The sequence below is a fragment of the Phaenicophaeus curvirostris genome, chromosome 11 (assembly GCF_032191515.1).
Source record: "Phaenicophaeus curvirostris isolate KB17595 chromosome 11, BPBGC_Pcur_1.0, whole genome shotgun sequence".
Taxonomy (NCBI): domain Eukaryota; kingdom Metazoa; phylum Chordata; class Aves; order Cuculiformes; family Cuculidae; genus Phaenicophaeus; species Phaenicophaeus curvirostris.
Genome location: NC_091402.1, coordinates 14,621,883 through 14,649,850, shown reverse-complemented (window position 1 = coordinate 14,649,850; position 27,968 = coordinate 14,621,883). Strand labels below are relative to the sequence as shown.

Below are 27,968 nucleotides of genomic sequence, written 5' to 3'. Positions count from 1 at the left end.
ACAACTGTAAACTTGCTGACCTCAATAATAACTCAACTGCATGTTTTTCATCAGAGTTTCTAAGTTTAACCAGAAATCTTCAATCAGTCAAAAAGAACCATAATACCACACTCCAGCTTTTTCTGTTCTGATATTAGTAATGGTCTACTTATGGTTTCACGTATATAGATCTAATTGTCTGGTGTGAACATGTGTGATTAGGTGAGGAAAAACCTTTGCTGTTACAAATCCTCATTTCTCCTACCCTACTCCAGGCTGCAGCATCAGGAGAGGGAGCTACCATCAGTGGTTACCTCAGCAGATGTAAGGGAGGCAAAAGACACTGGAAGAAACGCTGGTTTGTCATCAAAGGCAAAGTCCTCTACACCTACCTAGCAAACGAGGTACTGTGCAACCTGACATGAAATAGTTTCCTATCTGAGTTCCCTTCTTTACTCCCTACAGGCAGCACAAGTAAATGTGAAAGGTACAAATGGCAGTTCTCTCAGCCTCCTGCCTGCTGAGACCTGGTCCCAACAGACTGAGTTCCCAGGGGGCTGTTCTCAGACCAGGGGCCCAGCCACAGCCCTAGCTGGACCTCACAGCCCTCTTCACCAACTGCCCTTCATCAGTTGACTTCTTCCTATTTGTGGTACTGTAAGAGTCAGCCACTGTGAACCATAGTCTGTGTATTTAGACCTAAAGACTTCAGGATCCTCAGGCGTTGCCTGGTGCTCTTGGTAACTGCCAGATATTTAGTAGATTGGCAGTGAATGAACCATTTCTACTGGGGAGGAGAATCTTGTAGCTTTGCAAGTATAAATAGGGCACTTATTTATCCTACTAGTACCAACAGGTGAAGACAGGAGGCAGTCTGCAGAATTGAGAATATAGCCTTGTGTATTGGCCTGTAAGCTCTTCCTTACAGCCAAGGAGGCTGGATATCAGCTAAATCATTTTAATGTATTTTGTCTCTTGCCAGTCCCTCTTCTTATTTTTATTTCTTCTTCTTTATGAATACTTGCAATACAAATTAACTTGAACTAAGTGTGATGTAAAGTTTGGTTATAACTGACAGATTTCATAAGCAGAAGCATAAAAATTCATTTTGCTGAACAAAGGACACAATGCAAGAACTGTAGTAACAGTAATATTTGGTACTTTAAACCTTCTGAATGCTTCACAAACACCCATTATTTAATCTTTCATCACCACTGTGATGGCTGCATGAAGCAATATTATCCCCTTTGAACTGATGAAGAGATTGAAGCACAAAAGAGCTCATGATTTGGCCAGCAATTCAGCCCATTAGCATCAATTTCTGTATCCAGAATATATGTATACCTTCCTTTTCCTTATCTTAAAAGTAAGCATTTGTAGTTCAACAGTAGGGAAAAAGCAACAGAAAGCTAATTACACTTTGCAATTCTGCTTCTTAAAACAGAAGCAAAGGCATCATACACATACATATAACATTACCTAAATACAGTGACCAAAACCACAGTGATCAGTGACAGCTGAACTGCAATTTGATTAAGGCTTATTGTTTTCTTTAACTTGTACAAAGCAGTGTCTGGCAAGCAAAATTCATGGATGTTTCTTGGAAGTAAAGTAACTATTTATAGCTTTCCAGCTTAGAAATTTCAAAGCAGCATTTTGGAAAGCAAGTTTGCTGTTTGAGGCTCTGATGATTTCTGAAAAAGTCACCAGTGCAATGAAAGGCACTGACAAAGTACTAACAAGACCACTGCTTGCAATCAGCAAATAAAAATGTTTGAAAGGAACATGACAGGGAGTGGGTCTCAGGCGTTTGGAACTACTGCTCTACTGCCCCATGCTCTCAATAACCTCTAGTTTGTCTCCTTGACCATTTTGTCAAAGATAGCCATTAAAGGAATGGCTAATTTGACCTTCATGGCCATGTGGATGGTGATGAAGAGCTGGACTTTCAGAGGTGGTGTTCAAATTCAGTACTAAGACCAGATAAACATGCAGTACACAGGCACTACTGCTCTTTAGGTAAGAGCCACCAGTCCAGCAGAAGATTCATACTACTGCTTTTGCAGCCCTGCCAAAGAGGGGTTATGTCATTACTTGGTTTTCTGAAAAAGCCCTTCAACCTTTACTTCTCTCTAAATTTTAGTTCACTTCTTGTTTGCTTTCAGGACAAAGTTGCCACAGAAAGTTTGCCTTTGTTGGGTTTCACCATTGCACCAGAAAAGGAGGAAGGAAATATGGATACAGTTTTCCATCTCTACCACAAGCAGACTCTCTTTTTTAGCTTCCGAGCAGAGGATAACAATTCAGCACAGAGGTATGGGGCATCCACTCTAGCCAGTGTGCAGGTCCAAAAGCTTATGGCAGGGGTTTTCCCTCTCCTTCAGTTCAGAATGCCTTCACAACAGAGGAAACAAACATCTTTCAGAGCGCTGATTAAGACTAATTGCACGAGACAGCCTGGGTGACATTAAAACTCTACCTGGTGCTTTTCCATTCCTTCAGGAAGCAGAATTTGCTCCTTTTGTATCGGTAAAGAGGAGGCTGAGTCTGAAAAGTCATGCCTAGAAGACTGTCAATTATGATTACTGTACAAAAACTTATCTATCTGTTCTATTTATCCATCTTTTAGTTTCCTCATCAACAAATGATTGTTTAGATTTCCTATTCTAGTGCTACTGCTTCCACGTAATAAAATAGTCATGAAATTTGTAATAAAAACACCAGCACCTCAAGAAACCTGGGGAAGGAAATGAGTGTTTATGGGAGGTTTTGTTGCTTTTAAACATACTTCAATGGTTTCATCTTTCCTCTTCTAAGACAGCACTTGTAACTATCTTTGAGAATTTACAGTAAATTACTGGTAAAGGTTGTACGAGAATGCAAGAGTCCTGGTACCCAGTTCCCTTCTTTAATCACAAAACTATAGTTCCTTATTAGAGCTGGGATGGGAAATATGCTTCTCTTCAGGCCTTACATTCTTCAAATACTTATTTTTCTTAAAGTACGTATGTTCTTAAAATGCATGTAATTTTTTATGTACCACTTTTTCTTTCCTGCTCTTTTTAGGTGGATTGAAGCCATGGAAGAAGCATCCATATTATAGCAGCTATTACTCAATGGACTTGGAACAAATTCTCAGATTTCTGTACATTCCCAGCAACGCTCTCCTGTCTTACAGAACCGAACAGTGTATTTCAGGCAAACTGGGTACATACACTGGATATGAACTGTTTTCAAATTGCTCTTTTTGCTTACTTCTTCTTACATCTGCATTTTTGCAAATGGAAACTCTAAAATAGAGAATATTTATGGTGATCTTTATGTCTGTGCAAGTTCAACCTGTAGTATAAGCTTCTCCTCTGATTCCACAGTACACTAAGTCTAAAATCAAGACAAGAAAATACATGGAAATTCTGACTACAGTAAGTACCAGGCTCTGTTTACTTACTTTAGAGCACTATCATATTTCATTGAGTTGGTTTTGATGTCTACCATGAAATGATAAACAATGTAGTAAACAACAAATGCTCATTTAAAGCACTTTATTATTTTTATTGAACTACAGCTTCGGGGTTTTTTTATGTTTCTAAGAAGTTCTGTGGCCTGATTTATTACTCGTCCATTAACAAGTGCTAGTATGAAATTATGCCCCATGTATGCTAAATTGCTTCCACAGAAAATAAATTATCGGCATATTCAATTTACCTGGTCTACCAACTTCACTGGCTATGATCCAGGATAATTACTTAATATCAATTTACAATTTTCACAGATTGCTGTATAATTTATTTTAGAGGGTTTAATTTCATACCACCGCAGTACTTTGAAACACACTCCTGTAGCTCTACAAACCTAGAAGTTGAATAATATCACTTCTCCTTAAATACTGCATCAGACTCAAACCCAAAGGTTATTTTTAATTTATTATAAACCTACAGACAGTTTTTATTTAACACTAGTCTACCTAGTAGTGTTAAGATTTTTATCATCTATTTAAATAGTCTATCTTTATTTTCAAAGCTCCTGTTATTTCTGCTGTTCTTGATACGAAAAATGACATCAAAAGTTTAATCCATGTGACCAGCACACCATTTAAAATATGCTGGTGGGCTGGATTGCACTTGTCTGAACCTGCTCTGTTGGAGTGCTTTGGAACTCCTGTGGCTAAATGTATCTTACATCAGATTGCTGTTGTGCACTACATCTCCAGGGCTGGATTCTCAGCAGCCAAGTGTCTGTATGACTTCAAAGATGCTGTGCTGCTTTACACCAGCTGAGGATAAAGATCTCTGGAGTTTGGGGAGTTGTTTTTTTTGTTGTTTGGGGTTTTTTTGTTTCGGGGTTGGGTTTTCGGTTTTAGTGTTTTGTTGTTTATTTTAATAAAGAAGGTTGAGAAGTGAAGTTCTAATCATTGCAATAAAATGGTTTCATGTCCTATATTTGTCATAATATTTGACTGAGGAATAGAATGGCATTTATGATTAAAATATATCTTTGTATAAAAATACCACATTCAAGAATTTACTTCCATTAAAATATATTTGGGTTAACTACTTTCATTTTTCCCTTTCTTCAAGAAACTTAATGAATATCTTGATTTTTTGGACCCTAACTGTTTAGAGTTGTCTGTATTTTTAAAGGTCTATAATATGTATGCAAATGATAAAGGTAGTTCAATTTATCACCTGCAAAAGCAAGCTGAAAAAAAACCCCAAATACATACATACGCTAAATGAAAATATAAATGTTTGGGGATTTTTTGATACATCCAAGTCTGACAGTTTCATAAAGCACAGGTTGTCAGATGCAAACAGAAATCAAGTATGAGAAAAGCAGAATTTTTGTATTCTTTAGTTAATGGATGAACACTAATGTTAACTCTTTGTTTCACGTTAGAATCATGGCCTTGCTACCAATACACTGTAAATGTTTATCCCCCCTTGAAAACATTTTCTGCTGACAAAAAAAATAGGATAATGAATGTTGAACACAGTGTAAGATCTCTAACCATGGTCCCAAACAAAACAAAACTGCACTACAGAATGACAGTATTATGAAGATTTAGGTGCTGACATTTAGTGACTGTTGTATGAAGTTTTCACTTATAAGCAGGAAATGAATACATGAAAATATTTTGTTGTAAAAAATAAGATACAGTGCTATTAAACATTGTTTTAAGTAATGTGGAAAAATAAAGAGTAAAACATAACCGCAGTTCTACAAGCTTTTCCTTTACATTATTTTTACCTTCTTTAATTCCAGTTTTGCAGTTCCAGTTACTGTTAACAGACACTTACCTATTAACCAATTCTTTGACAAACTGAGGAAGAGCAACAAATCAGAAGATGGTAGTGGAGGCCCTCCAGTAGGAACATGAAGTGTTTCAGTCCACACTGCATTTACCTGCTGTAAAGCCCACCTACCTGTCAACTCTACTTTGGTTATAGATATTAAACAGTTGTTAAATTACCTTTCCAAATCAAAGTACAAGTCATTCAGAGTTGGAGAGCATTCAGACATGACAAGATCCTGTGCCATTTACACGAGCACTGCTGGTCCAGCCTTGGGACTACGTCCTTTCCTGAGTCAATCTGTGTTGCTTTTACAAATTATGAAAACCACACAGCTATGAATACCCACCAGGCTTTTCCGGTGTACACAAAGACTACTTTGGCTGTAACCATGTTCAGTGAGCATCACTGTTCGTGAGGGTAAAAACCTGCCAATACTCAGTGAGGGGAGAAGGTTCCCTTCTCACTTTGTGAACCTCCTGCACGCTACCTTTAAAACACCAGTCAGCTCCACAAGTCACTTGGGAACACGACATACAAACTCATGTGTCTTCAAACCAGCGAGATTTTTCCATCTGGATAACACTGAGACACCACTTTTGATCAGGTTTTGACAGGAGAGTTTCTAGACTCCAGGGCAGGTTTCCAGTCCCTTTTAGAGAGACACAAATAAAATAAAATTTAAAAAAAAAAAAATTGATCTTTCTAAAAGACCTGTTTCACATACACTCTGAGCGTCTTCCTTTTCCATGGAATAAAAACAAAACACCAGGAAACCTTGAAAGTGCCCATAAAACAGCATTGTCATTCTTTCCCATGATTTCTTTATATTGTTGTTACTAAATGGCAAGGCTTTAACATTCTTTTAATTATTTTAATAGCTTTTTTCCCAGAGAAGTGTTGCAGCTTGTTTCTAATTTATATGCTTTGGAAAGGCACAGAATACATGTTAGATAAACACGCTCTGATTTTTTTTCTTTTTTTTTTTTTTACATTTTAATGTCCTTTCCTCACTCCTCTAACTTGAAAGAAACTGGAGGACAGTTAAACTTCCCAGTAGTTGTCTATATGTTCATTCCACATACTATATGCCACGTTATTAACTGTAGTACTTGCCAGCAGACAAATGTGATCTTAAAGACAGGACCAGAGGAACCAGAATGACTTTCTGTGCATATTGACAGGTCTTAGAGAACAATCGAGTCTTGCAATAATAATTGAGTATTTCATACTGAGAGGTCACTTTAGGTGAATTTTGGGGCAGGATTAGGATTTGGCACTGCTCTTGATTTCACAACCTTCAATGTATAGCAGTTGCATATAGTTCTTAAATCTGCTTTTTTCAAATATTCCCTTTACGAAATTTATTAAATAAAATTAAAACCTCTTTCTAGCTTACTCTTTGCAAGCAGATTTCACTTCAAAGAACAGCCACTACATGGTGAACACCATTGATTTCTTGGATCAATAAGTTTTACCTCCTGCATTTCAGGATAGAGGGAAGTCATTGTGTCCTCTAGTATTCTCAGGATTCTTGTAGCACACTGCCTCGGTGGACAGTGTGTCCTCTATTGCTTTAAACTAAATCTGGCTGCACTTATGCTCTCAGGTTCACTAGAGAGAAATTCAAAGGCAAATGCCAGACTGTTACCCAGACATCTATGTCCTTGCACTTCCTAAGACTCCTTTGAAGACTCATCTTTTACTCCCTGGCACTGTCCCCACTGCACAAGCAATACGTTAATTCTGACCATCACCTGAGCATTGTGAGCACCAGGAATCACTCTTCCCACTCTCGAGAATAAAACAGTACATCATAAGCTAAATAACTGCATTTCCAAACAAACCAGTAGAACTATTCAGTTGAAGTGAGATTTTTCTGCAGTTGATAAAGCCTAGAGCAGACACCAAGTTCACTTTTGCTAAGAGACACCTATAGACAAATGAGGATGGTGATCACTGGCTGCCCTTGGCAATGCCCAGCCAGGTACAAACCTCAACACAAGGTACAAGGACTCATACTTCAAAAACCATCTACTAACGCTTAAAACACAGATTTAAATTCAACACAGCATTAATGAGACCAAACACTTTATATTGTTAAAACCTTCTCAGTCACTTGCAACTGTTGAACTCTCCATGCTAGGTATTGCTAGCTTTGCTCTTAAAATTTACCTCAAAAGTTTCAGGAGAATTCGATGGAAATTTTAAGCACCAAAATGACAACTTAAAAAAAAAACCAACAGAGCTCTACAATACCATCAATTCTAATCATCTAAAAGATATGAATAACCTTAAATCCTGCTTTTATTCTGCACTTCTTTCCCTGCCCTGACTTCTGATGCCCTCTTAGGCCCCGACATGCTTTCACACCCAGACACCCCTGGTTTTGCCCTGAGCCAGAGGCGCTGGCACAGCCCCCTGCAGCAGTTCTCTCCTTCCCCATCTAAGGCATCCAGCCCTCCCCGTAGGTGTGCACATCTCCCATCTCACCTCTGGTCTACGGCGAAGTCAATCTGTTCTCCTGGGAGTAATTTCCATGGGGGCTTTTTCCCTCTTCTTGTGTGGCAGCTCTGCAGGGTGTTTTTTCTTCTGAGGCAACTGTCCCACAAAAAGGGTCCAAAACAGTCCTAGCGATCAACAGGAAAGTTTGAAAAAGGCCACCACTGAAATCCTTTCTGAACTATGGCTGAGAACAGTGGAATACTTCATGGCAGCAACTGAGGCTAGCAGAGAGGAGTCCACGCTGGAGCCGACGCTCCTGACAGGAACCATATCCCATAGGAGACCACGCTGAAGCTCTTGACAGGAACTGTGACCCATGGATTGGAGTTCACGCCAGAACACACGCTCCTGACAGGAACCAGAGCTGGAAGAGAGAAGCCCACAGTCCTGACAGGAACCGCAGCCTATGGTGAAGAGCCCACACTGGAGTCCACACTACTGACAGAAACCACATCCCATAGGAGCTCACACCGGAGCACTCTTTACCAGGAGAAGTCCGTCTAGAAAGCTGCCTGGAGGAGAGGGACCTGGGGGTGTTGGCTGACAGCGACTGAACATGAGCCAGCAGTGGGCCCAGGTGGCCAAGAAGGCCAATGGCATCTTGGCTTGGATCAGAAACGGCGTGACCAGCAGGGCCAGGGAGGTTATTCTCCCTCTGTACTCGGCACTGGGGAGACCGCTCCTCGAATCCTGTGTTCAGTTCTGGGCCCCTCACCACAAGAAGGATGTTGAGGCTCTGGAGCGAGTCCAGAGAAGAGCAACAAAGCTGGTGAAGGGGCTGGAGAACAGGCCTTATGAGGAGCGGCTGAGAGAGCTGGGGGTGTTTAGCCTGGAGAAGAGGAGGCTGAGGGGAGACCTCATTGCTCTCTACAACTACCTGAAAGGAGGTTGTAAAGAGGAGGGAGTTGGGCTCTTCTCCCAAGTGACAGGGGACAGGACAAGAGGGAATGGCCTCAAGCTCCGCCAGGGGAGGTTTAGGCTGGACATTAGGAAAAAAATTTTCACAGAAAGGGTCATTGGGCACGGGCAGAGGCTGCCCAGGGAGGTGGTTGATTCACCTTCCCTGGAGGGGTTTAAAAGATGGATGGTGGATGAGGTGCTAAGGGGCATGGTTTAGTGTTTGATAGGAATGGTTGGACTCGATGATCCGGTGGGTCTCTTCCAACCTGGTTATTCTATGATTCTATGATGGCCCAGGGAGAGGAGCCCACACCAGAGCACACGCTCCTGACAGGAGTCATGGCAGAGTGAGAGGAGCCCACACTGAAGCATGAGCTCCTGACAGGAATCATGGCCCAGGGAGAGAAGCCCACAGTCCTGACAGGAATCGCAGCCTGTGGAGAGGAGCCCACGCTGGAGTCCACACTCCAGACAAGAACCACATGCCGCAGGGCACGCGCTCCTGACAAGAACCACACTCCGTGGAGAGGAGCCCACGCTGGGGCAGGGGAAAAGCTGAGGAGGAAGGGGCAGAGAGGCGCTGTTGCCCGAGGGAGGCGGGGGAGAGGGGTCAGGAGGGGATCTTAAAGGGGCGGCAGGGGAAGGTGGTGCTTTAATTTTCGGTTTTCTCACCATCCAGATCTATTTTAACTGGCAACTGGTTAAATTAATTTTCCCCAAGTCGAGTGTTTTGCCCATGGCAGTAATTGGCAAGTGACCTCTCTGTCTTTATCTTGACCTACAAGCTTTTCTCCCCCTGTCCTGTTAAGGAGCGAGAAGCGAGTGGCTGGGTCAGCATCTGGCTGCAGTCCAAGGTCAGCTCACCACAGTATAGTAGACAGATTTAATTCTTTTCTTTGCTGCCAGTCTTTAACCTTTACTTGTAGCCTCTTGGTTCTCCATGATCTTTTTCACCTCCAGCATCTTCTGTTGATCTTCCCTCGAGTCAGCTAAAGCCAAAAGGACCTATACAAGCACTTTTTACTAATGCTTTTTCAGATTTCAGCTTTATCTAATAGAATATTGCATATTTATTTGGCATACAGTATAGTTCATACAGTCACAGATAACGCTAAGAGCAACAAGAGGAACTCGTGAAAATGCAGTGGAAGAAGATGGACAGCAATTAGAGGAGACACTGAAGAATATACAGGCATTTTTTATTTTTTTGTGCATCACAGAATTTTGGAGTCACTGTGTTTTTCAGCTACTAACTTTAAATAAGCCTAGCAGCAAGATGTTTGCCTCATCAGAGCACAGGCAGTATGTATGTTAGGTACTTCTAGAGTGATCCCCAAAATGTCACTATTGCAACCAGCTACGTATAAGCATCAAATTTAATATTTCCAGAATTCCCAGTAGTTACAGAAAATACTAAAACACCACACAAAAGAACTCAGAATTTGTTCACTATTTTTAAACACAAGAAACGAACTAAATCACACACCCAGAAGTGTGTGATGTAAGTTGAGATACCAATATTTTTATTTCCATAAAATTATACTATTATGAAGCCATGTAGTTCTAACTTATGATCACTCCCTCCCTCCAAATCCTTACAACTATCAATGTACACCTTGGAACATTTTTGCAAGATAACACTAAGCAATCTTATTTGGTTTATTTATCAAATTACTGTGCAAAACAATTAACAGGACATTAGCAGGCTTTGCTGAATAGGATATAAGAATCTCATTACTGCATTTTCATTTCCAGTGCCACTCAGACAGAGGAAAAACACACCTTTAACACACCTGTTTATGTTGCCTTTCAGCAAACATCAGTAACTGTTTCAGACATTGGCAACATTCAAACCAGTACTGAATTACTAGCAGCATTCACAACTATACAGAATTTTGCTTTAACAGTCTCGATCACCTGAGTGCAATATCCTGCCTCTCAAAGTGTCTCAGCCCTTAGGCTTTAACAAAAAAATAAAATGTGTACACTTAAAAGCACAATGATGGCAAAAGACACAACACCCTCTCAAACACTAAATCATTAGGCTCCAAAGTGAGAAACCTTCAGTGTGACATCATCCCATAAAAAAATTCTCACAATGCACAGAACTGTAGAAGAAGGAGCCTTGCTGATACAGCCTGGATGCTTCAAACACATCCAACAAGGGTAAAGAAATAACATGCTTGGAAATTACCATGCACCTGCTTTATAGGTGCAACACGTCAGCGATTGCTGGTCTTTTCCATTCTCTTACTCCATTACACCACAGCAATACTTTCACAAGTACAGATACATTTGGTTGCAGATATGTACTGTATTATCAAGAAAATCCTCCAGATTTGTAGGGCCTTCAGAGATGGACATTCATATTTCTAGTCTTTTCTCAGCTAAATCTCAAATTTACTTTAGCAAGAGCCTGGCAGTCTAGTGGTGGTGTGAAAGCCAGCACCAACTGCACGCCCAGCTTTGGCTGTGCATCCTTAGTTAGAACCAAGGTGCAGGTGGCACATTAATACCCACCTGTGCACATCACCACCTCCATCCATTACTTCCAGCCACAGCTTATGGCCAAGCCTCACAGGTGCAGGTTCCCTACTACTCTGCCTGTGAGCAGGGGCAGCGCTTCCCAGCTGTGTTCCCGTAGCAGAACCCTGGCTCCCTTCCCAAAGTGGGACCACATGCCCTTCCCAGTTGGGGTGCAGATCCCAGCTCTGTTCCCAAAGTGGGACCCCATGCCCTCGTGGCTGGGGTGTGGACCCCAGCTCTGTTCCCAAAGCACGACCCTATGCCCATCCCAGCTGGGGCGCAGACCCTGGCTTCGTTCCCGAAGTGGGTCCCCATGCCTTCGTGGCTAGGGCACAGACCCCGACTCTGTTCCCAGCTGGGGCACGGACCCCACCTCCCTTCCCACAGTGGGACCCCATGCCCTTGTGGCTGCGGTGCAGACCCCAGCTCCATTCCCAAAGTGGGGCCTCCTGCCTTTGCGGCTGATGCACGGACCCCAGCCCCGTTCCCAAAGCAGGACCCCATGCCCTTCTCAGCTGGGGCACAGACCCTGGCTTCATTCCCGAAGTGGGTCCTCCTCGTGCCTTCGTGCCTGGGGCACAGACCCCGACTCTGTTCCCAGCTGGGGCGCGGACCCCACCTCCCTTCCCAAAGCGGGACCCCATGCCCTTGTGGCTGCGGTGCAGACCCCAGCTCCCTTCCCAAAGCAGGACCCCAGGCCCTTGTGGCTGCAGTGCAGACCCCTGCCCCATTCCCAAAGCAGGACCCCCTGCCTTCGTGGCTGATGCACGGACCCCATGCCCTTCCCAGCTGGGGCGCAGACCCTAGCTTCATTCCCGAAGTGGGGCCTCCTCACGCCTTCGTGCCTGGGGCACAGACCCCGACTCTGTTCCCAGCTGGGGCGCGGACCCCACCTCCCTTCCCAAAGCGGGACCCCACGCCCTTCCCAGCCCCGTTCCCAGAGCGAGGCCCCGGTCCCCGCGTCGCCCTCCGCTCCGCCGCCGGCCGGGCTCGGTCGGTGGCTGCGGCGCGAGGCCCCTCCCCGGTCCCGCCCCGCGAGGGGGATGGCGGGCGCGGCGGCGGCGGCGCTGCTGGGCGGAGGGAGCGGGGCAGCGCTGCCGGGCGGCGGCGGGCGGGGTCACGAACTCTGACCTTTCGCCGGCGCACGACACGAAAGGCCGCGCCCCCCCCCCCCCGGTTCCGCGGACCCGGCCCCCCCGCCCCGGGCCCCGCGCCCCCTCTCCACCCGCGCCGGGGGAGGGCGGGCCGCGCCGGGCGCCACGTCCTCAGGTAAATAAAAACAAATATATCTTTTTTTTTTTTATTTATTATTCCGCCCCGGGTGGTTTCGCGGCGGCGGGGAGGGGGCGCGGAGGCTCCGGCGGGGTCGGTGAGAGCCGCCCGGCGCCCGGGGGTGGCGGCGATGAGGAGTGCGGGAGGCGGACGGAGAGAGAGAAGATGGAGTCTGAGCGGGCGGAGGCGGCGGCTTGAACCCGACCCTTTTACCTTTGCCACCGGGAGGGCGGAGGGGAGGGGGCGGCGGGTACTTTGCATACGGGGCTGAGACCGCCGCCATCTTTACCGGCCGCTCGCCCTCCCGCCGCGCCCGGGGCTCTCGCGGCCCGGCCCGAGGAAGCACCGGCGGGAAAGGGGGATGGGGGTGGGGGGGCCTAATGGCGGCGGCCCCGCCTGGGACTTGGCTGCGGGCCAGCGCCGCCATCTTGCGCTCGGCCGCGTCCCTCGGGTGTTTTCGCCTCGCGCTCGGGAGGCGGGGCCCGCGCCGGACGGGCGGCTCCTCCGGCCAATGGCGGGAGCGCCGCGGGCCGCTGACGTCATCGGGCGGGGCGAGGGGCGGGGCCAAGCGGCGCGGCCAATGGCGCCGGGCGGCGGGAAGGAGGCGGCAGCCCCGGGGGCCGCGGTGTCTCGCTTTGTGTCTGAGCGGGTGTCGTGAGGAGTCGGCAGCGAGAAGGGGGGCTGGGAGAACCTCCTGGGGCTCAGCAAAGCCGAGGGCGAGGCCCTACGCCTGGGTCGGGGCAATCCCCGGGTTCAGTACAGGATGAGGGATGGTGCGGTTGAGAGCAGCCCCGTGAAGGACTTGGGGTGCTGATTGATGAGAAGCTCGACATGAGTGGGCAGCGTGTGCTCGCAGCCCAGAAACCGGCCGTGGCTGTATGGCCAGCAGGGCAAGGGAGGGGATTCTGCCCCTCTGCTCCTTTCCTGTGAGACCTCACCTGGAACGTTGTCTCTAGTTCTGGAATCCTTCTTAAGAAGGAGATGGAGCTGTTGGAATGGGTCCAGAGGAGGCTACAAGGATGATCGGAGGGCTGGAGCATCTTCCCTATGAAGACTGACTGAGAGCGTTGGGGTTGTTCAGCCTAGAGTAGAGGAGGCTCCGAGGAGACCTTATAGCGACCTTCCAGTGTCTGAAAGGGCTACAAGAGAGCTAGGGAGGGGCTGTTCACAAATGCTTGTAGTGATAGGACAAGGGACAATGGGTATAAACTGGAGAGGGGCAGATTTAGACTAGACATAAAGAGGAATTTCTTCACTATCAGAGTAGTGAAGTGCTAGAACAGGTTGCCCAGGGAAGCTGTGGCTGCCCCATCCCCGGAGGTGTTCAAGGCCAGGTTGGATGGGCCTTAGGCAGCCTGATCTAGTGGGGGATGTCGCTGCCCATGGCAGAGGGATTGGAACTAGATGGTCCTTAAGGTCTCTTCCAACCCAAGCTATTCTATGATTTCTGACATGGTGACTGTGTTACAGAGGTTCCCAGTGAGCCTTACCTGTGAGCCTCACCTTTCCCATCTCCATCGCGGGTCTTGCTGGGGAGCATCGTGCAGTCCCGCTCTGCCATGCAACACAGTTGGGTGCGCAGTCTGAAGATCCATGTTTCCTCAAGACATAGGAATGCATTGAAATAAGCTTGAGTTTGGTCTTTTGCCATATCATGCCCTTCAGGCCATCCCTGTAGAACAACCCCAGTGGGAGCTGGACTTTCTTCTCAGATGTCACTGCAGCTTAGGGAGGGACTGATGGGTTTGTGCCATGTACAGTGGTACATCTACGCAAGCTGTGTTGGCTGCCACCCCATTACGTTCTATGAGTCTATGAAATGGTTCAAAACTTGCTGTGCAAGTTGGACGCTTGAATAAAAGCGACAGCCTGTATGAGAAACAAACAGAAGTATAATTTCCCTAGGGAATGTCTCAGCTTTGATTATGCATTGTTATGAATAGTCTTGCATTGACGTATACAAAATAATTTTTACATTTGATTTACTATAATATGATTTAATCTTATTAACTTAATGAATGGAGGTTTTACGCTTGCAGCAACGTTAGCTTTGTAGAAGTTGCATTTGAGTAAGACCTGTTGGTGTTAGAATCATAGAATAACCAGGTTATTCTATGAGAGACATGCATGCTTTTTTCTGTTCCGTGTTTTGGTAGTGTTTGTCGTATGTTTTAATTTTATGTTAAATGATTGCTTTGCAAGTGCCAGCATAAGGTTTTTGATAAAACATCAGGTGGGCCAGCATTCAGAAATGCTTCCTCACCTGGATCAGAATCTGAACTGTGATTCTGTAATGAGCATATCTCAATTAAAAAATGAATGCATTAATTTGAAATCTCAATTAAATTTACCCTTGGAGAAAAACAGCCCTAATAATGATCATTAAATGCATATTGGAAGTGGTTTCTTCCTTTTCCTGTTCATTCTGTCTTTTTTTTTTTTTTTTTTAAACCTTGAGTATAAAGTTGAAGGTACAGACACAATAGGATAAAACGATTCTGCAGTGTTTTCTCTTCAGAGTGGTAATACACATGATAATAATATGATAGTTTAGATAATAGAAAATACATTTTAGATGTGACTGTTTCCTTTACTGTGGAGAATTATCATAAGAATATGGATAAATATGGGATTTTGACGAAATGACTTAATGAAAGTTGCTCAAAACATTGTTCTTGTTCAGCATGTAGTGTGGAAGCAGTTTAACTGTGAGGTTTCCCTTCCCTTGAGTTGAAGATAGTGCCCAAGAGATCTGTGAATTCCACAAACAGCATCAGTTGCTGACGCTCATTAGTCCTTTCTAATTTATGAGATTAACATCTCTTCTTTGCAGTTTAAAGAATGGAGTGAAAACAATAGAGTAAAAATATTAGAGGCTTTTTGAAGAGCATGGTTCCTATATGCATGTACTGTCCGTATGGGTGTGTATATGTGCGTGCACGCATGCATCCATAGCTTCTTATTTGTCAGATATGTCAACTAGTACTGTAAATTATCAAAAAGTAGTATCAGAGCTTTCTTTAATAAGAAAAAAAAAACCTAACTTTTGTGCCTGATGGAAATTGCTGGCATCTTTTCAAACAGGTTCTCTAATGATCTTGCTTCACCATGGCAACCAATGTGGAGGTGCTGGCTCAGCAGGTAGTGGAGGCTCAGCAGGTGGCTGAGGTGAGTGACAGATGATACCACAGCAGCAGTACCTGAGCTTCCGAGATGAAAAACAGGTTAGGGAGTCTTTGCTGTTTACAGTTAAGCATCAAAGGAACAGAAAAATCTTTACAGAACAATATTGCTTTACTCTGGGAGACAAACAATAAAGCAGTGCAACCAATATGTGGTTTGTTTACCTTGCTTCATTCGAGTGGCCCCCATACTGGCAATGCAAGTAGGAAATTCAACAGGAGCTGTACAGAAACTTTGCTGTTACAGGTTGTTTAGAAAAAAAAGCCGCATGAGATTTCTGGTCATCTGCTCTTTAGCTTGACCATTTCGAACATGAAAGGCTTCTGGTCATCTCTTTGAGTTGTCATCTAAATCCAGAACCGTGTTTGAAATATCTGTTTTACTTATGTACTATATTGAATTTGTGGTAGAGATGATTAATTTAATTCAGGCTTTATATTTCCTGCCTACATTTATGAGAAAAAGAGCAAAAAAAATCTACTTAAAGTAATATTAAGTGATGTCTTGATGTATATTCACCGAAGCTTGGGTGCTCAGTAGCTAAAATGTCTAAATCGGCTTGTAAACACTGAAATTGCATGTAGTCAAAGCCACAGAAAACCTGTTTATCTTCTTCAGTATGCAAACTTCAGTCAAAAAATATACTAGAATTTTTGTTTGGTTAAAATTATTTCGTTTAATATCTTCAAATTCACTATGACTTCTCATATGATTACATAATTAAGGGATTTCAGAAATAACGGAGGGCAAGTAGGCTAAGAGACCTCTGTAGACAATGCCACTTGTCAGACATTAGTTTTGAGGGTTTTTTTACCTATTGAACTGAGGTTACACCTGGATATTAAAAAGTATTTTTAGTTCAAGCAGAAGCTCTGTATATGAAGAAAATAGTGTATCATTGTCTTTTCAGAAATGGATTTGAGATTCCCTACTTAGAGCAATTCTTTTCTTAAAAAAAATTGGTTCTTTTTTCAATAGTAAGGAAAATGGCCTTCTGAGTATGCTGGAGGTAACATCTAAGGAGAGGTTTCAAAAAGCTGTAAAATTTCACACTGAGAACTGATAAGCGAGTTTTCACTCTAGTTTGCTGTACCAGGTATCAGTTTGGCAAGCTGGATTTTTAAAAAACGCTTCCAAACAAACTAGGAAATAAAAAAACTGTAATGGAAATACTGGCAAACCTTATGCTATTTTGGTAGAACTTGAGTGCTATAATCACATCTAAGGCACATAAAATATGTGACATTTGTAATTCCTCGTGCAGGAAATGCACCGTGGTAACATAGTGTGATGGTTCTATCTTGCCACTGGAGAGATCGCTCCATCTCAAGAGTGTATGAAGCTCTGTGATTTCTTCCTGTCCGGTGGGTAAATAGAGGGCTTCATCTCTTTTATTAGTATTCAGCTCCTCCTTAAATTATATGCCTGTCCGCTGTGTAACACCATGAAAATTTTGTTCATGGAAAAATGGCTATAATCAGCATTATCTCATTAAGAATTATTCAGTGCTTTGACCCTGTTAATGTTGAACCATTTCTTTATGAACGGATGGCAGCCTGCTTGCTATTTGTGTCTCCGGTCAGATACAGTTTCTAATACAGGTAAATGTTACTGGTTTTCTTGAAGTATGGTAAAATCCTCTGTTTGTACTTGCTGTCTCTCAGAGGAAATGTAGTGCGAAACGTGGCACTGGCCTTAAAGAGAGGCTTTTTCATCCATGAAAATTAAATGGAAGGATAGAAAGAGTCATTAATCATGCACTGATTTTATATAAGTTACGAATGATGAGAGACAAGTTGCAAACAGGATCTTAATGCAAATACTGGCAAGTTTAGCAATATCTGCATTATTTTTTCAACATAATTGTCACATATGTAGTACATATTAAGAACTGTGATGCCACGCATCAAATCACACTGTCATGCAAGTAGGCCATATGTTGTTTTTCTTTCTTGAGCAATGGTTCGTTGGGTTTGTTTTCCATGAAACTGTAAGAGTATAACAGAAGTTACTGAGTGCACTCCAGGATTGCATGTATTTTTGTATTTGTTCTATTTTTAGGACTTTTAAAAATTATCCTTTTAATTTTTTAAATGGTTTCATTGTTGTTGCCTGCTTCTGCTTCATTGCACTGTTGCCTGTTGCGTTTTTCCAACTGTCTTTCCAAACAGATTGAGAGAATTCCATTTTTACTGCCTATAGTCACCTTTGCTTATAGTTTGTGAGACTGGAGAAAAGGGAGCAGTTAGGGGATTTGGAGGGAATTTCAGCAATTTCTCCTCATCCTGAGTAGCTTTTGAAAAGCATAGAAGTACTTTAGGCTTAATGCAAAAATAAATAATGCTGCTTTTCTCAAGTATTTATTTAATAAAGTATTGCCGCTGTGCAATGTATCAGCAGTCCAGGTTCAGTCCCAGCATCAACTTTGATTTGCTTTGCACATTTTATAAGAATGCAGTATTTGGTTATGAAGTGGAGAAGCGTTCCCTGTGCAGTGCCTTAGTGTTAATGCAAAGGTTTTAAACAGAACTGTCGCTGGGGGAGGAGTAAGGGCTGTTGCCACCATCAACTCTGACATATTCAGGAAGAACTTTTAATGGTCGTTAAAACTGTCCCCTTTTGCTTCCATGACAGCCACAAACTATTCCCAGTGCATCCTCTTCTGTCAGATGCTACAGGGAGAGAGTCACAGGAGATGACAGTATTGGCCCTGTGCTTATTGGGATCTCATTTACGCCAGTATTCTAGTGTGCCGTAGTTGATAGGTTTTGTATTTTACTTCAAATTTCAATTACTCTACAAGCTTGTCTTTTGATTCAGAAAACAAGCAATTTTTAGTCTTCTTTTTCTTACTACGTGTTTTCTATATCGCTTCTGCTTAGGTGTTACAAAGATTCCCCCTTCTCTTTGCAATACAGCTATTCCAAACTTTAGAGCTGGGTAGTCCACTTCTGGACACAGGGTTATGTCATGATAAAGCATTAATATAGTCAAGATTTGGGGTTTGTCTCAGCTGTTAATTGGGTACCGTAAATGTCCTGAATTAATTGGACAAATAAAAGCCAAGAGCGACAAGGTTATTAGGTGCTGTATCAGATAATAAACACAAGGAGAATGCACCTAACATATCACTGGGTTTTCTCATGTTTTAGGTATAATCCCTTCCCTCATGCAAGATCACAATTAGTTGACCTAACATTTATGTTGTACCCATGCTGTAAATACTCCTGTAGTTAGAGTAATTATTCATAGATACTACTTTTAGAGCATTGTGCAATAGATCATTGTGTTTCCTATCAAGTAAGGAGCCTAATTTCAATAGCAGGCACGTTTCTGTGCTAAGAATGGGAGGCCTTGAAGTTAAAATAAAATACCAGTGCTACTTAAAGACACCAAGGTCATGCATTTGTTGCATAAGGATTTGTGCTGGAGGTTCAAGTTTACTTTACTTGTAAAACTTGTCAAGTACATGTCCATTTACCCCCAAATTTTACATACCATAACTTTAACAGATTTCTTTTTCTAAGAATTCAAAAATATTTTCTGTTTCCACCCATTTGTCAGCCTTCACTGCAGCCTCATACAAATGTTTTGTTACGGAGTTTAAACTAATTAATCACACAAGCCATGAACTCTCTGTATGACTTCTTAAGTGTATTAAGACTGATCATGCAGCTTCATATTTGAGGGCTCAGGACTAGTTTAGGAAGACCTATGTTCCTTTAAATACATCAGCTTAATGAACTTTAAGGCTAAAGATGCTCCACAGGGAATGTGGTGGATTATCCTCTTAATTTTGCTGATTTGAAAATAATTCAGGACACAGGCAAACTCTTATTTCATTTTGCTGTTTTACAGTTCACAGAGAGTGAGCAGGTTGAGGGGCTTGAGAAAAGGGAGGAGGGGAAAGCTTGATAACCTGGGACTATCTTCCCCAGTTAAAATTAATCTTACTATTAAGACAGACTCCTTCAGCAGCTGGCAAAACAGCAGGAACACGTCGATTCTGCTTCCTTGGTTACAGGAATGGTAGTGCACTTGACCTTCAGAGGAACGGGGTCACAGAGAGGGCATTTTAAAACAATACTGGCTGCTTTCTGTGACTGGAATCCTCAGTAATGGAGGCTGGATGAAAATATCAGTGATCTGACTAAAAGTGACCTTGACATTTCTCTCAGACTGTTTTGCCCCCAGAGATTTGCTGAGGAAAAATGTAAATCGGACTGCAGGAAGAATTTGACACTGTAAGTACTTGAGTCTGTACAGTGTACAGCTTGGTAGCTCCAGGAAGCAACCAGTGCTAAGTGTATTAAAGTAGATTATTTTTCCCCTGTCTCTTGAAATAAGTGTATTTGTGTTTTGTATAGGGAAACTGGGTGTCTCTTGAGCTATCTTCTGCATCGTTTGTGTAATTTTCTGACTGTGTCTAAGTTGCAGTGTTAGTGTTACCTTTAAATGATTGTTGATTAAGCCACTGTAAAGTGTGGTGCCCTGAAGTTTTCTATGATATACGGCCTACTTTGTTTCTTTCTTCATCTCTTGAAGTCTCATTTGAAATTCTTTTCAGTCTTAAAGAAATGAAAATGTATTTATTTTTTAAAATATATTTTCAAATTACTGAAACTAGGTTTTTGCATGTACAGCTTCCAAAGCAGTTGCTTTAAATATCATACATGTTTCATTGTGTCAAGTTTGTTCTGGACAACGGATTAGAATAGTCAGTGTTATGTTTAATCCTGTAAGTGAACCTAATATAATGCTAAACAGTATCTTCCTGATGTGAGTACGTAAAGGCCACTTGCTTTCTGAATACTTTGGTTCAATTTATTTGGATGTCTAATTAATGATACCTTAATTGACTGGGTATGACTGTAATGAAGTATCACATATTTATCCTTTGTAGATGTGTGGCAATACTCAAGGTAGAAATTGAGCTGACAAACAAAGTGACAGAAGATTTCCACCACCTCTCTTACTCTTGTAAATTGTGTATTTCGAAAAAAGTGTATTCTGTTTACGCATTTGATTTATTTGCCGTGGCTGTCAACCAGTGGCATGTGTATTCAGTCTGGAAAATAAACTGGAGATTTTTAGCAGTCAGGAATCTAAAGCTGTTCTTATTCCATTGAGTATTAAGTAGGCAAGCCTGAAAAGTAGGTAAAACTTTGCATTTTGGAGTCCTTCCCTATCCTGAGTATGTATGCATGTTAACGAGAGTATAAATTGTATGTGCACGCTGAAGTATTTATTAGTGTTAGACAAATTAGTCTCCATTGGTGCAGCGTAGCTTCTCAGCGAAATGAAGACTAAAATATTGTCTGTTTTCAGTTTAATAAATATATGTTCTTTAGTATTTAAACATGAAAATGGCAGATCAGCATGTAGTGACAACTAGTCTGAAACTTACCCAACTGCATAGCGAACTTGCTGTTAGACTTCAGATAACCAGCTAGTCATGCCACGAGGATGAGAACTAATTAATTTTAAAGGAGATAGGTTGATCAGTAAAAACAACAGTTATATGAGGACTTGGTCCATTCTATGAAAACTGAGAAAGTGTTTTAAAGCCTAAAGCACTGATTTTCATACTGACAGGGTACTCGGAACCAGTGTTGTGCACTAGGAACCCCTTTGTAGCAGCTACTGCACAAGCCTAGAAAAAAAAGACATGATTGTTTAGTCCAAAATGTTTACAGACAATTTCAGTTCAGTTACTGTATATATACTGGCATTATTTTAAGAAGTTGCTATAAATCCTTGAGCAATGCGGAAAAATAGGTCTCTATACCTATTTCCAAGCTACCCACAGTGCATCACGGTGTGTGGCTCAAAGGTGCTTCAAAAAAGGCTAATGATTCTGTAACTGAAAATAAAAGACTTGGAAAATGGTTTCAAAATATTTTCTTGCTCTAATTTAGACCTTTTAAAGGATGTGTAGCTTAGATAATAATTTGGCATGGTAGATAAGGAGATCACTGTGCAAATGGGTCCTCTAAAAGTCTTGATTTTGGGAGTCTTTGGTTTTACTTTCACTTAGATATTTTCTGCTGCCTTGTTAATTCAATAAATAGAAGAATCTTCTGTTTTATATATCCCTCTGTTATGTTTTTCTCATTTGTCATACAGCTTTTGTGACCTGTGTATTAAAGATAATTAGAGATAATATGTTTGATTTAGGTTTTACTCCTTCATTAAGTGCTGTGTATTTTAACACCTTTGCTTTCCCAAAGAGACTGGAGAAAACTATCCTTGCTGGCCAAAATGTTTTTTCTTTCTTTACATCACAAATTAACTTTTTTGTATATTAAAAAGGAAAGCTTACAAAATTAAGTTCTATCCATCCAAGCTTAAATAATGACTAAATTGACATTGCCCTGTTGTCCAGTTATATAGGTTTTGATAAAGATTGTTTAAAAGAAGATTCAGTAAAAGCAACTTGTGGCTTGTTGGTTTTGGCCACATCGTTGCAGATTTAAAACACTGATTTGATACTCTCTGATTCCTATGTGGAATGCAATTATTATGAGCAGTCATATGCTACACACATTGGATGGCTGTGGGGAGTGGTGAGCAGTATCTTTCTACCTGAGAGCTGATTTAGGACTAGAATACAAGTGCTTCACCTAAGCTATATTTACAGTTATTAAGAAGGAACAATTAGTACTAACAATTGCATCAATAAATGAGGGTGAAGAAGCACAAAGTCTGCATATGCATGACTGTAGAATTATCTGTGTAAACGTATGTTGCCATGGCCATATCCCTTCTGTAAACTGACATAAAGGCTGTCAAGCCAATGCTATCTTGCTTGTTTAATTTAACATGTAATGCTTTTGCTCTGAAAACAACTATGCATGGGGCAGTTTTCAAGCTCTTTCTAGGTATTCAGGATTAGATTTGCTTTATAGTTTGGTGCCCTAGGAAGATATGGAATAGAGCAAGACATGGTAGTATTCAGTTGTAGCACCAGATTTAATTTCTGTCGTGCTAGTGAAATCCTCACTAACACAAGAGTTAGTGACATACACCAGAATACAACCTGAATATGGTAGTGATCTACTGGAGTATAGATGGCTGACGAAATCTGCACCACTAGGAATCAGAAAACCAGAAACTGGGGCATAATAAAAAGGGAGAGATGATATGAGCATACCAAACAACTGGAATTCTAATTTGTTCTACTGTCTAAAACACAGATATTCAGATAACCAGCCATCCTAATTTTAACTTTTTACATTAAAAATATTGGACAGCTGAAATTGATCTTGTTTCTACTTGAAAAATGAAATTGCTGTTCTCTCCAAGGGAACTGCGTGGACACGACAGTTTCAGAAGGCTTCATGGATGAAATAAGGTCAGAGGCATAAAAACTAAAGACCAGATAGGATCAGATAGATTTGTGCACTCTTCCAGCAGATTCTGTGTATTTTTTGTCGCATAGATGTTCCTGTGGTTGGAGACATTTTTATTGAGGGACCTATAGAAAGCTTTTCTGAAAAGTATTTTCTGCATTTCTGCAAGATGCATGATCCCATAGTAATTATGCAGTGATTTATTTGGGGCAGGGTGGTGGTCATTTGATTTTGTGGTTTTGGTCATCTACCAGATACGTGCTGTTCCCAAAAAATGACTGTATTCTGCTAATTCATTGAAAACAAATCCAAGTTGGCTGAATGTCTGTAACCTTTCCAATACTTTTAGATTCCATGCTATAAGACCCTCTGATCTTTAATAAATGTGTTCAGTACTGTAACAGTATATTAATGTTCTGTCTGTTATTTACAGGTGCAGACTGTTCAGACTTCACTATCTGAATCTCCAGTGATGACCAGCCCTTCCCAACGTATCCAGATAATTTCCACAGATTCCTCTGTAGCTTCACCACAACGCATTCAGGTAAAAATCCATTAAGTAACTAACAACTACATAATCTTTTCTTTTCCTCCTCTTTCCACTTAGCCTTCTATAGACTTTCGCATGCTTTTGTATAAAGCTTTCTTACATTTTGTGACAACAGATAATTTTTAGTACAAACCAAAATTTTCTTTCTCCTTCATCCTGTATTTGTGATTGTATTGATGATGTAATCAGTGAGGAGTATTTGCAGAGGTTAAACTTAGTGTACGTATACAACTCTCCTGAGCTCCAGCTGTAGCAAATGGGTGGATATTGTCCACAGAACACCTGAGGTCGTCTATAAGGACATTCCCCTCTCTCTGTGCCATATTTAGGAGCCAGTGGGAGACTAGGCTATTTAGGATAAGGTTAGCCTTCGGGAGTGCTGCACAATGGGTTGTTGTTACTGTTACATTAATGGTGTCTTTATATTATCTATCAGAATGTATGCAGTGACAAATGGTGTAAGAATTGTTAAGTATTAATGTTATGAGATTTTTGGGCACCTCAGTGTGAGGACATCAAGCTAATTGGAGTGTGTCTAGAGAAGGGTGACCAACATGAAGGATCTTGAGAGCAAGACTTGGGAGGAGCAGTTAAGGTCACTTGGTCTTTTCGTCTTGGAGAATAGAAGGCTGAGGAGTGACCTCATTGCAGTCTACAGCTTCCTCAAAGTGGGCAGCAGAGGGGGAGTTACCGATCTCTTCTGTGCAGTGACCGGCAAGAGGACATGAGAGAATGAAATGAAGCTGTGTCAGGGGAAGTTCAAGTTGGACTTAAGGAAAAGTTCCTTCACTGATCAGTGAGTGAGCAGGTTCCTCTGGGAAGTGGTCACGGCACCAAGCCTGTCAATTCAAGGAGTGTCTGGACAACATTCTCAGTGATACAGTTTAGTTCTTGGTAGTCCTGAGAGGAGCAGGGAGTTGGACTCTGTGATCCTTATGGGTCTCTTGCAACTCAAGATATTTTATGATTCTAGGAAATTTATTTCTGTGATGGTGTCTCACCAGGCAGAGTAATACCCCGCACACACCTGCCTTTCATCAGCTGCAGTTTTTAACATTACATTTTGTTCTTATTCTGTCTGAGATCCACTGTATCTAACTCCTTTTGAACAGTTAAATGTGACTATATCATACGCTTTTCACAACTCTGTCTAGTCTTTTCTGTCTACGCAGTAGGTATGTAGGTACATTTAATGTTATATATATTTGGTGTGATGTTCTTGTTTTGCACTTTTGTAGGTAGCTGTAATAACATTGTGCTAGTGTGATAAATGTACAAATAGCAAAATAATAAATAACAAGAACAATTATCAGAGAGATAATTCTGAGATAGAACTTATGTTTTAAAATGTAATGTTTACTGTGGCTGATAAAATTCTTCAATGTGTTTTACAGATTGTGACAGATCAGCAAACAGGTCAAAAAATACAAATAGTGACAGCAGTGGATTCAGCTGTGTCTCCAAAGCAACAGTTCATTTTAGCCAGTCCAGATGGAACTGGTGCAGGAAAGGTGATATTGGCAGCACCTGAGACGCCTAATGCCAAACAGCTTATCTTTACCACAACAGACAACATTGTGCCAGGCAGAATTCAGGTAAGTATAGTGATTGAGATAAACCACAGATTCTTCATATTTAAGTCTATATTTTCTTTAGGACAAATTGTGATAGTTTTCTAAGGATCTAATGACATTGATTAGACCACACTAATTGTAGGCTTCATTATTCAAGTTCCTGTCTTCACATTCCTCATACATTCCATTGCACTCATCACCCCTAGTTATGTGTTCTTATTAAAATTCCAAAGACACAAGCAAATGCTTCAGATGGTGCTGGTGAGGAGTGTCAGGATTTGATCTAGGATATGATCTAGTTGCCATCACGGAAATGTGGTGGGATGAATCCCATGACTGGAATGTGGCTATTGACGGCTGCAGGCTGTTGAGAAGAGACAGACAGGGAAGGAGGGGTAGAGGTGTTGCCCTCTGTCTCAAGAAAGGGATAGAATGTGAAGAGCTGTTGTTGGAGAACAGCCACAAACAGGTTGAGAGCTTGTGGGTCAAAATTAAGGTTCCTCTTGGTTCTTCTGTCGTTGTGGTTGGTGTATACTACAAGCCACCCGATCAAAGAGAACCGACTGATGAAGTCTTCCTCCTCCAGCTACAGCCTCTTCTTAGTTGATGCACCAGTCTTGTTCTGTAGGCAAAGCTCCTTGCTTTCATGTCAGAAAATAGCAGCTAATTACCTCTTTTTGTTCTGGGATTTTGTTTTAGATAGTGACAGACTCTGCTTCCGTGGAACGTTTGCTGGGAAAAGCTGATGTTCAGCGGCCCCAGGTAGTAGAATATTGTGTAGTCTGTGGCGATAAAGCATCAGGTAAGGAATTATAGAAGGTAGTATTCCAGAAACTTGATGGGGAAAGTATGACTGGGATGAAGGGAGGAGGTTTCATATATTTTAGGTGATTTCAGCCATGCTGATGGCAAAAGCAAGTTAAATGTAAAATGGAAAGAGATAATATCTGTACAAATGGTTAAACTCTGCTTGGAAGAACGTTATTTTGTACTTCAGCTCAAGCGTATGATAAATCGGCATGTGCCGAAAGACAAAGCAGTGTTCGAATAGCTCTGGTAATGGAAAGAGACTATTTGAAGCATTTAGTCCAGTTCTTCACAACTGTGGGCAAACATGCAATAATTGTTATATAGGAAAGTCTGCTTGCTCCAGGTGGGCACTTCTTAGTGCTCTCTAATAAACTTCAAGCTTCCTGGTAGATATTGGTGTTTTACTATCACCGACAAAGGCAAGTAGAGATCAAGTGAATCTTGTGTTTCAGATCCATGCAGTAATGAGGAGTCTACAAGGTAAAGCTTCTGATTAGCCAAGGAAGCAGACTGTGCCTTCAGGCTAGTGAGGAGACACCTTTCTGCCTCACTTTCGTATATTTTTACAAGTGTTTGTGTAATTAAAACAATACAAGAATTGATGCATACAGGATTTTTAAATTAGGGTTGCATTTTAAATGTTATTGTAAAATTGCATCTATTCTGAAATTACTTAAACTCTTAGCCTGTATCTTCTTTTAATGTATCCTATAATCTGTAAAAGCAGATAGAATTGCGTTTGTAATTGTCCAGAGTGGGAACTACTGCTTCACAGGCCATTCATTCAGAATTAGGCTTAGATTTCCTTTCTTCTTTCCTCTCTAACCTTTAAGACTTGAACAATGCTTTCATGGTAAAAAATGATGGCAAGAAGACAGAATAAATGTAAAGGGTGACTTGTACAGAGTTTTTCTTGCTTGATAAGTATTCCCATGCTAAAATATAAGTAATTTCCATCTGATAACAATATATATGTTTCCTAGGTCGTCACTATGGTGCTGTCAGTTGTGAGGGATGCAAAGGTTTCTTTAAAAGGAGTGTGAGGAAGAATTTGACCTACAGTTGTCGTAGCAACCAGGACTGTATCATCAATAAACACCATCGGAATCGCTGCCAGTTTTGTAGGCTTAAGAAATGTCTAGAGATGGGCATGAAAATGGAATGTGAGTGTTAAGTACCCAATATGATGCAGTGCCTACCAAATTACAAATATGTGGACTACCACTTTTTTGTGTGTTCTCTCCGTTTTGATGTATTTTGCTTAAAGGAAACAACTTTCAGCAACCAAACTACCATAGCTTTCTTTAATCATCTTTTTATGTCTCAGGTGCAGTAGTGACTTGTTTTGAACAGTGTCTTGTACTGCTGTAGTCTTTAGGGAGCCAAATTAATCTCATGTAGAATGCGTGTTGCAAACACAGTATATACGAATTTTTTTAATATACATGGACATAAAGCTGAGTCTGATGTTCAGTGTTCAGAACCTCCTTTCCTTCTGATGTATTTTTGCTTCTTTTTCAACCGGTGATAAAGTATTTGACTTTTTTTTTTTACTTTTTATATTAATTTGGTCATTTGGGAGCATTGTGTTACCTGTCATATTTTAAACAGTTTACTTTTGTGTTTGTATGCAGTGCTTTGCACAATTCCAGTACTAGCATCCAAACGCCTCCTTCAATGTATTTTGTTTCCAGATTATAGCACCTCTGCTTCTCTGGTCCAGCACTTCCTGATGCCTATTATCTGGGTGTTTTGTGATAAATTTATGGAGACTTTAAAGTGAAGCAACAAATACTTTTATTTTTCCACTCTGATATAGGTAGAATAAGTTCCAGCCACTGAGATTAAGGGAGGTGGAAGTTTAAGCTGTAAACAGGGAGTTCTTTGTTGTATTTGCACTCTGGACCTATAGTGATTATTGCTGTGCTTTGCATAGATGGAGGCACTTGTACAAGAGAAACTGCTGCCATTTCCAAAACCTAAACCTTTCTTGTCCCAATAAGAGTAGGGAATATGCTCCCAATAT

General features: G+C 41.7%; 2 protein-coding genes across 6 annotated transcripts in view; both read left to right on the top strand.

Annotated features, from left to right (window-relative positions):
- The window catches only part of FGD5 (FYVE, RhoGEF and PH domain containing 5), a 92,929-nt gene extending 87,729 nt beyond the window's left edge, over nt 1-5,200 (top strand). For both annotated transcript variants that reach the window (XM_069866033.1, XM_069866032.1), the window contains exons 19-21: nt 255-383; nt 2,145-2,293; nt 3,046-5,200. In XM_069866033.1, coding sequence (XP_069722134.1) covers nt 255-383; nt 2,145-2,293; nt 3,046-3,082 — 315 coding nt within the window. In that variant the 3' untranslated portion in view covers nt 3,083-5,200. The remainder of the gene's footprint in view (nt 1-254; nt 384-2,144; nt 2,294-3,045) is intronic.
- Nucleotides 5,201-12,377: 7,177 nt separating this feature from the next.
- NR2C2 (nuclear receptor subfamily 2 group C member 2) overlaps nt 12,378-27,968 on the top strand; it is a 35,729-nt gene continuing 20,138 nt past the window's right edge. For 2 of the 4 annotated variants that reach the window (XM_069866047.1, XM_069866049.1), the window contains exons 1-6: nt 12,378-12,470; nt 15,558-15,641; nt 23,442-23,552; nt 24,953-25,153; nt 25,832-25,934; nt 26,926-27,105. In XM_069866047.1, coding sequence (XP_069722148.1) covers nt 15,582-15,641; nt 23,442-23,552; nt 24,953-25,153; nt 25,832-25,934; nt 26,926-27,105 — 655 coding nt within the window. In that variant the 5' untranslated portion in view covers nt 12,378-12,470; nt 15,558-15,581. Of the gene's footprint in view, nt 12,471-15,557; nt 15,642-16,920; nt 17,021-23,441; nt 23,553-24,952; nt 25,154-25,831; nt 25,935-26,925; nt 27,106-27,968 lie in introns of all 4 variants that reach the window. The other 2 variants (XM_069866048.1, XM_069866051.1) reach the window with 2 other exon arrangements.